Source organism: Salvia splendens, chromosome 4, assembly GCF_004379255.2.
Source record: "Salvia splendens isolate huo1 chromosome 4, SspV2, whole genome shotgun sequence".
Lineage (NCBI taxonomy): Eukaryota > Viridiplantae > Streptophyta > Magnoliopsida > Lamiales > Lamiaceae > Salvia > Salvia splendens.
In genome coordinates this window covers 7,999,076-8,009,133 of record NC_056035.1, presented here as the reverse complement: position 1 = coordinate 8,009,133, position 10,058 = coordinate 7,999,076, and the positions used below count along the sequence as shown (strand labels likewise).

The window sequence follows — 10,058 nt, the reverse complement described above, 5'->3', positions numbered from 1 at the left end:
TAGAGTGAGATATTATATATAAAAATGTATTTTTTAAAATGGAGTGGAGGAAGTATGAAAAATTGATATGCGGATATATATACATTGAATTTTTACTTGTACTATTACCTTATACTCCCTCCGCCCTAAAAGAATATGCATTTTGGGTTTGATTTAAATTTTAATGTAAAATTGATATAACAAGAGGGATAAAAGAGAAAAAATAATTAAAATATTATTAGTAGAGAATGAGTCTCATGTAATTCAAGATAATTTTTTAAAAAAAATTTAGAAAATGAATATTCTAGTAGGGTGGATTAAAAAAATATATATTGGGAAGAAGTATTAGTAGTATAAATTTTTATGTATATTTAATAATTTTGAATAGAGGGTATTATATGAGTGTACAAGTGGAAAGCAGCAAGTGTGGGCGACACGTGTCACGACATACGAAGGTTGAATGGCGTGGATTGGGTTTGCTGGAGGTGGCAGGTGGGGACCACGTGAGAAAGCGGAACCATTTGTCGCTTCTTCCCGCGACACTACAATTTCGCGCTCCACTTACCAATAATTCTTTTTCCCATTTAAAAGCTGAGCCATAATTTTTCGGATTCTCATCTATATTTTTCTTTTTTGTGTTTTAATTACTTTTCTTAACGCATTTTAGTCAAACCAGTATTACATGATTTATTGGTCCATATTATTTTCCAAGGGGATGCATCTCATTAATAGTATAGTACAATTTAACGTCGACAATGTTTTTCATTTTTTAATTATATATACAGGATCAACAGTTTTAATTATTGTGGTAAAATCATTATTTATGTGGTAAAATCATTTTTTATCGTATTTAATTAAAACTACATAAATTAACGCATTTTAAGGTTGACTTTAATCTTTCCAAATATAACACTTTTTGCAAAGATGGAATTTGTTTTTAGTTTTAGCATTTTATTTAATTGCCGACTTAATTTTTCATTAATATGCCATATAACTATATTCAAGTGGCAACTACAAATGCTATATATAGTCGTTCATGCAATTCAATTGAATTCATTGACAAATATCCATGATGAATATGAAATAAAATCGACCCAGAAATGATGCTGCTATACTAACTTTTTCATTGAAATTAATGCTTTTGCCGAGGAGTGTTAATAGTTTTTAAATATAATTGAGCCTTGATTAGTGATTAACAATCACTATAATAAAAAAATCAGATAAAGACGCATTTTAACAGCATTAAGGACACTAATTTGTGTGTCTAATTATGTCACCAACGCTTCTTAAAGTGTCATTATTATTAGTATCCCAACCAAAATTAGGTGACACAAATAAAAACTTCCTAAAAAACCAAAAGATTAATATAATGTACAATACACTTAGAGATGCTTTCTTTTGCATCTTAAATTATGGTTATTTTGCATCTCAATTTTTATGTCTATAAAAAGATAAGTTTTTTGTAATGAATATACTCCTTGATTTTGTACATTACCACATATCCCAAAGGAATTCAATCATATACATATACTCCATATTGGAGCTAGCACACCCATTTATTTTGCTATTAAGCGCATCCATGATTAAATAGAGAAAAAAAAAATACGTAACAAATTAATCTTGGAGTTTGCCCACTTATTCCATTGAGCCCAGTGAGATCACGAAACAAACAACATAAGGAGATCAAGCTCGACAAAACCAACTTTAATCTACGATTTCAACTAATTAATTGATGATAAATCAAAATTTTCTACGAAAATCTAAAATCTACATATATTGATCATGTATCGGACTCAAAAAAACCTAAGAATCAATTTATGATACATCAAGTTGTTTTTTGATTTATCCTCTCATTGTGTATATATGTATGTATATTGTATAGATCATTTATATATATATGTGGTAGAAAAGTTGGGGAATAAGTCAATGGTCATCAAGTCCAAAGAGCTTTATTAATTTGATAACAGTGATCACCAAGTCCTAGATGGCCTTGTTTAAAGTGCAAAAAACAATTAGTTTTAAATTAATTAATTATGTCCGTCACGTCTTACGTAAAGAGGCTTATTATGTTATGTGTTTATATTCATGCAGAAGCTGCCTTCTGCACTTGCTACTTATCTATGCCACTTTGTTTGCTATAAAAAAAAGGCTATATACCACTTGTTTCGTAGCCTTTTTCTTTTCTAGGTCAAAATCCATATCTTATGCTTGTTTCATTCTTTTTAACTTATTAAGTTCGTAAATTAACAATCTGACTAGAATTTGCATTTTAATTTGTTGACGGGAATAGTCGTTATTGAATCCTCATTTCTAATTCCATATATTATGATGCTCTATTTGAATTAAATGTTTGTAAACTACAAAAGCTCTGATTTTGATGCAAACAACCGTTATACTTGCTACATGATTACAAGAAGCGTGGAGTAATGAGAACACGCTTATTAACTTCCAATTTTGAAGAATTAAACGTGTTATTAGGCGTCTAATACAAGCAAGACATGTCGGCCAATCTAAATCTTCATTGCCTTTAGAGAAACCCATGATCAAAGCCACACGTACACAAATGATGAAATTAATATTATGTAAACATCAAACATTTGTTAAAGAAATGCATGTTTTATAGTACTCCAATATATAGATCCTTCTTCAAAATAAATAATGAATATCTTAGAGTATAATTTAGGGATATTATATTGGTCCCTAAAACTATGAACTTAGGTCAAATTTTGGTATTTCCCACGAACTTTGAAATTGGTCTAAAAAATCACAAACTTTACGTTTTGTTTGTTATTTCCCATGGCAGCCCAAATAAAATATTTTCAGAAAAAATATTATTATACGTGGGCAACCGTAAAATGTTTATGATATTTTAGATTACTTTTTAAGTTGGTGACAAATAGGATAAAATGCTATGTAAAAAATTACGTTGATTTAGTAGTGCCAAGTAGGATAAAATATGCAAGGAAGTTGGTTGGTTATGGTGATTGACATGCCATGGGAAATAACAAACAAAATGTAAAGTTTGTGATTTTTTAGACCAATTTCAAAGTTTGTGGGAAATACCAAAATTTGACCAAAGTTCATGATTTTAGAGACCAATATCCCTATAATTTAAACAAAGTTATGGAATATAGATTTTTTATTTTTCTTACCCGCTAGCTCAGTTATCTCTCCATTAACCTGTTTTTCCGTTGGCAGTCTCTACCTCGTTCGCCGGCGCTAGGCCCTAACCACCCATATTCATGTACTCTTTTTCTACGTTGTGTGCTTCATAAATTTTTTTATTTATTGTAAAAAATCTAAAGTATAAAATTTATTTTACATCATACATACCAAGTTTTCGATTACTAGTAGTATTTGATACTCCCTACTATGTAACTGAATGTGATGCAATAAATGAATTGAGATGTGGTGGATGTGGCCGGTTGTATAATAATGAAAAACTTGGTAGTATTATGTTAGTAGTTCACTTCAAATGGCAAAATTATTAAGTTTGCATTTTATATTTATTGTAAAGAATAGGAACATTTTTTCTTTCTTTGCATGGAACCTGAGTTAATTCCATCTCATCGAAAATATTGTAACGGATAGGGATATTTTTTCCTTTGCATGGAATGTGAATTAATCCCATCTCATCGAAATTACTCAAATGCACTATAATTTAGTACCTATTCCAATGGTAAAGTACCATAAAATTTAATATCCATTATATATGTTTTATGTATAGATGTTTTATTAATAGTTACTTTAAAATAAAAATAGATACATACTACATATATAGAGATTAGAGAAAAGTTTTAATTTTATATTATATGTACATAATAATGTTTTTAGTGATATTTAAAATGATATTGTTTAATTAAAACAAAGTAACAAGAAAAAATATTATTTCCCAAATTTATCTCATGTTTACTGTTTTATCATAATAAAAGTAACAGTACTACAAAAAATAAAAATATAACTCAGGTTTAAATAATTTTATCAATCAATTTTTATATTTTCATAAACTTATATTGTGCGGTCAAAGTGGAACAATTTTTTAGGGAATACAAATAGTAGTAATCATCAGTAACTCAAATTTATAGTGTGTATTGATTCTTCTTAATTACTTATCAGCCATACCCAACGAGAGGCATGTTTGGTCTAGGAGGCAAGCCCCAATTAACTTTGAAAAATACAATAATATTTTCGAATTTAATTAATATTTATAAATTTAAATTAATAACAACGATAATAATATCAAATAATTACGCTTGATGCGCAAAAAAAAAACTTTCGTTCCGCCTCATTTCACTCATAATTCTTCTCATCCTAAATATATATTTCTTAATATACAAAACCTCTAAATCTGAAGGATTTCAAAAAAATAATTAAATTAACTTCTCTACTTCTACATAGGGATGTCGAACAAGCCAATCCGTTCTGGTTCGGGCTATTTAGGTACATGTCTTTCGAGTTATGAATTTTCCGGGTTGTAAATTTCTAACCTTAAGTGTAAAAATAATGTGTGTAACTTTCAAATAATAAATCAAAATATATTTTCAAAAGTATTTGAAAAAGAATTATTGGACTACCTTTTAAAAATTTAAAAAAATATAATGAAAAATGAAAACTGAATAATGAAAATTACTACCTCATTTAGGCTTAATCCTATGGGGCTAAAGTTAATTTCGAGTCAATCCTATGATGTTGTGGGTTATTCATTTATGATCATTTAAGTTGTGATTTTTTCGGATTTAAATTTTACAATCACAATCTTATAAATTGTCGGGCTATTCGGTATAAGGATAAATTGACATCCATACTTCTATATTGGCGCCAAACATTATAGTGTCACTAACTTTTCATATATTGCATCACCAAATTTAAAGATGCCCAAAAGTTACTATTTATACTTCTACATTTTGCTATTTTATTTGCGCGGTACACACTAGTTGTTTAAACCCGTCTAAATTTTAATTGCGGCTTAATATCTTGAACAATACTTTCTTAATTCCACGACAGTTGATTTTTATTACTTTTGGATTATCTCAAGTTGATTAAGTTGTGTAATTTTTTGATAAAAAACTTTATTTATTTCTCTCACTTTAATTTCTGTTCATTTAACCTCTAAATACTTATTTTTTTTAATCTTCATGTTTAAAAGAATGTTTCAAATAAAGTAAGACAAAAAGAGCTATAATTTTATTTATATAAAAAAATTTATAGTTAATTTTAGTTTCAAATATTTCTTAACCTTCAATCATGATTTTCTGCTCCTTTCACAACTAGTCTAATACTACTCCGTGTTAAATATTGATTAATAAGTAGTACTAGTATTTTAGAATCTATTTTAAATACTTTTTTTGAGTTAACATATAAAAATATTAAAGCGCCATAATCTATATCAATTTATCGATACTTATCATAAATTTAAAGTCGATTTATAATAGTAATACACAAAACAAAATCCAATATTGTAGGCGGAGTAAAATATTTTTGAATCAATCAATAATGTATTGGAGAAGATGAAAACCACCGAGCTTATACATAATAACGGAATGAAAATGGCGGGGAATCCAAGGTTGTTTTTCGTTTTAAAAAATGTAAAATATAGCCGCAAAGAATTAGCAGCAGTAAAAACGCTACTAGTCAATAACCGACATATTTTTACTGGGCCGAGCATCCTGGGCCTCACGTGACAACCCGCACGTAACCCGAGATTTTTCTATTCTACCATTTCCTTTTGTTTAATAGGAAAAAAGGTTATAACTGACTCAGCAGAGCTCACGGACCTACCCCATCTCGGTCCCACACACTCCACGTGTCAACATCCCACAACACCAATAAGCAGCAAGGTGGCCAGGCCCACAGCGGCGTTGGCCGGTATCCACCTCCGTAGACTTTTCCGTTTTATTCACCATATATTTAAACGAATCTCATACAAAATCAAATATTAACAAAAAGGTAAAAATAAATAAGTAAAAACTTGTGCTTACCTATTTGGATTTGGGCGATCCTATAAGACAGCGATTTCATCGTTGTGCTCGCGCTAATCTATTCACACTCAAAGACTTCCGCTTTCCTTCAAGTTTTATCTCCCAATTCGTATCACACCAAAGGAATCCAGATATTTTACTTATTTCCTTTCCTTATTTGCCCAATATTTCTCAGCTTTAAATTCTCACACACCCCTTATTCTTCTCCCTTGTTCAATGAAAAAACTCCCTCTTTTCTCTCTTCTTCCATGAAAACAATCCCATCCTTTTATGAGTGAAGCCGCTACAAAGATGGATATTGCAAATTTAAGGCCTCTCAAACACACAGTGCACAACAGAATCATCAAAAAAACCGTCAAACCTCACCCAAACGAGCCAAGAGCAAGAACAATCAAGATTTCCGTGACGGATCCCGACGCCACCGATTCCTCCAGCGACGAGGAGGAGCTCTTGTTCCCTCGCCGCCGCGTCAAGAAATTCGTGAGCGAGATCACAATAGAGACAGCCAACGCTGACAACACCACCAGAAAGCGCGCCGCCGCCGCCGCAGAAACCAAACCCAAGCAGCCCGCGGAGGGCGAGTGCCGCAAGTTCCGCGGCGTGCGGCGGCGGCCCTGGGGCAAATGGGCCGCCGAAATCAGAGACCCTTGCAAAAAAATAAGGCTATGGCTTGGGACCTACGACACCGCCGAGGAGGCCGCCATGGTCTACGACAACGCCGCCATCAAACTCCGCGGCCCCGACGCCTTGACCAACTTCGCCGTTCCCACAATTAAAAACGACGTCGTTCCCAAAAACAATGTGATTTCGTGTGATGACGATTCTGTCTCCAGCTACGATTTCCACAATCGTTCCTCGCCGGCTTCTGTTCTCCGCTTCAGAAGCAGCCCCACCAGCTGCGAAGACAGCTCTTCGCCCAGCGCTTCCAAATCCACCGAAGAGGAAGTGTGCTGGGAGATGAAAGCACACCTTGCAACCCCGGATTATTGTGCTGACTCCTTGCCTATGACCACCGACTTCTTGGATGATTTCTTCAATTTCGATATGCAAGATCAGACATTGTTGTTTGACGAAACAAATAATGATCGTCTTTTAACCGGAGCCGGAGATGATTTTCCGGTGGATGATGAATTAGTTGGGAATTTCAATTATTCGTTTGATTTCGGAGAGTTGAAGTACGAATTTCCGGGTCTGTTTAAGGATTCGTTTCAAGATCATTGTATTGGTGAGATTAAATGCTCCCGTCAAGACGAGCTTCAAAACATGTCGGAGTTTCTGGATTTTAATGATCCGTCGTTTCAACAATATTCCGGCGAGTTTGATGTCATAAGTTTAGTTGGAGTGGAAGAAGAAAATTTATTCGATACTATGATTGCAGATGTAGTACAAGTGTCCTAGTGTTTTTACCTTTCCCTACTTGCCAATTAACGGCAATTTTGTTAAGGGCAGAGTTTCAATATCTTTTTGTTTAGATTACAAAATAATTGTGTATTCGGAAGAGATTTTTAGTTAAGAAAAAAAAGGTTGATCTGGCATTCCATTTTGTTTCTATTGGCGTGATTTACGCTTTGTTCATTTGACTGAATTCGGTCTTCGCAGATTTGATTTTTTGAGAAAATTAAGTGAAAATGAGATCTCTAAGTGGAGATTTTTGGTACAATAATAGAACCAACAACATTAAAACCTGTGTTTTAGATTTTTGGTACCGAAATCTAATGATGGTACTGAAAATTATATTGATACATAAATAATTACGGCGATATAAATATAATTGAGTTTCGCCGATGGCGACGGATCGTTGGTGGCAAGGTCGAATTCCGCGGTGGGGGTGACGTAATGGTAATTAATTTATGGCACGTATTAATACCACAAATAAGTAAAGAAATTTTATTATGTACTACTATTATTGTTTGTGCGATGCATTTACACACGTTGCGTTGGAGCATTGATGAATCTTTTTTCCATAATTCAAAAAATTGTGGTCAAGTACGAAAGTCGAAAACTCTAAAGAAATTTAATTCTATATTGAGAAGATGCTTTTAAATTTTCAAAAAATCCTAAATTTGAAAGAAAACGTCAGTAAATTCCATCCCTTTTTTGGGTTATGCAATACTAGAATATAGCCTATATTTGCATATATATTTTGCACAGTTCGAAATATAAAAATTAACATTATTAAAGAATACATAGTAAAAAGATATTGTATTAATAAACAACATATATGATATGTTTCAGTATTTTGACGTTAAATTTAACTTATTAGAAATAGATTTATATGGGATATAAAAAACAATTGTAAATTAAGTCAAACCATTAATAGGTACTAGTATCTATGTGCATTTTAGCAAATTATAGCTCATATTTTCTAGGTGTATATTTTTTAGTAATAGTTTTTAACCTAATTAACGTACTATAAAAATAGTATAATTACTCGAATAGAATGGAATCATTATCATTTGTATAAGTAAAAAATTACGTGCTTAAAATTGTATTACCAATTAACATCATAGTTGCATATATAGTGTTCTATATTTTGGCAATATATATTATTATTATTATTATTTCGTCAAGATTTGTAACGTTATAACTTACGGAAATAGTTTGAAGTTAAAATCCAGCTGCATTTTTGTACAACTAAAATGTTATTGAATGGAAACAAGATCCTAAAAAGGTATTTTCTTCCTTAAAGAATCGTGTCAAATATTTTATGGAAACAAGATCCTAATTTCTAACGCTAACGGTCCGTTTAAAAAATAAGTTTATGGCATTAACTAAAACAACTATGAACTAATCAGAATGCCAATAAAAATTTTATATTTGTTTTATTTTACCATTTACAGGTGGGTCACAGCTACAAAATAATTAATGTAGCAGCATGGAATTAAACTGAAATTGTTTTATTAAATGAATAATTATGGAGGGGCATAGGAGTTTAAAAAATACAACTTCTTCCATTTTACTCCAACTCAAAAAGAACAATGACTAGTAAGAAGAGCCAATCGCTGGTAATCATGATTAATGCAATGCACACAAATTATTTCGTCTGTGACATTCTTTTTGGTACACTACTATAGTATGTTTGTATTAAATGAGAAATTAGTTTAGGTTTAAGTTAGACTCGATAAGGCCAATATGAAATTACAGCCACGCACGCCCCCACACGTTCCATCAACGTGTAGAAGCAACCAGCTCCCAATCAAATTATGATGTCTGAAACTGAAAACCTTTTGCCCACAATTTCTTTAGTTGTTTTTACTGTTGTTTTAATAGGCTTTGACCAATAAAACCAGCAATTAATTTTAATTGAAGTTCTCTTTAAATTATGCATACTATATACTCCCTCCGTCCCGCACTACTCGCACCTTTCCTTTTGGGCACGGAGATTAAAGAATGAGTGATAGATAAAGTCAACAATTACGGCTGTAGGTATAAATTGTTACTAAAAATAGAAAGAGTGCAAATAACTTGGGACGCCCAGAAAGGAAACAAGTGCAAGTAAGGCGGGACGGAGGGAGTACTACACAAGTTATGCGAAAAGAAAAAAGTAAACCGCAATTTTGTGGTTAATGAAAGATTAGTCAAGTCAAAAATTAAATATTCGTGTTTATTTTCACGAAGATTAACGTTTTACAAACTTTACAAACACAACCTGAAGAAGCTTTTCCCTTTATACTTTAAAATGCCATTATTATCAATATTAAAATTCAAATGATTAATTGTACCTTAATTTGTAGTGGTCAAACATGGTCAGAGGCTACAAAGCGACAATCATTTCTTAATACTCCATATATTTTCTAAAAATAGGAACTTTGGAAATGATACGTGGTTTCAATGCAAAATCGATTAAGTATGTAAAAGGAAGAGAAAAAATGAGTAAAGTACGACAAATGAATAGAAAAACTAGTGAAATTAGTGTTAGTGGATTATGAGATACATTTTATAAAAATATAGAATTTCTTTTTTAGGAAACACACTAAAAATGAAATAATTTTTATTCAAGGAAATGGATAGAGTATTACTCCCTCCGTCCGTGAATAGGAGTTCCGGTTCACTTTACTATAATTGGTAATAGGGTTCCACCATCCACTAATTCATTCCACT

General features: G+C 31.8%; 1 protein-coding gene across 1 annotated transcript; it reads left to right on the top strand.

The window, feature by feature from the left end:
• The first annotated feature begins 6,248 nt into the window (after positions 1–6,248).
• On the top strand, positions 6,249–7,355 carry LOC121800586 (ethylene-responsive transcription factor CRF4-like). The gene has a single exon (XM_042200129.1). The coding sequence runs from the start codon at positions 6,249–6,251 to the stop codon at positions 7,353–7,355; it is 1,107 nt and encodes a 368-aa protein (XP_042056063.1).
• The last annotated feature ends 2,703 nt before the right edge of the window (positions 7,356–10,058 follow it).

Excerpts from the sequence above, each read along its gene's own strand:
- LOC121800586 (XM_042200129.1), top strand. The coding sequence starts at position 6,249 with ATGGATATTGCAAATTTAAGGCCTCTCAAACACACAGTGCACAACAGA.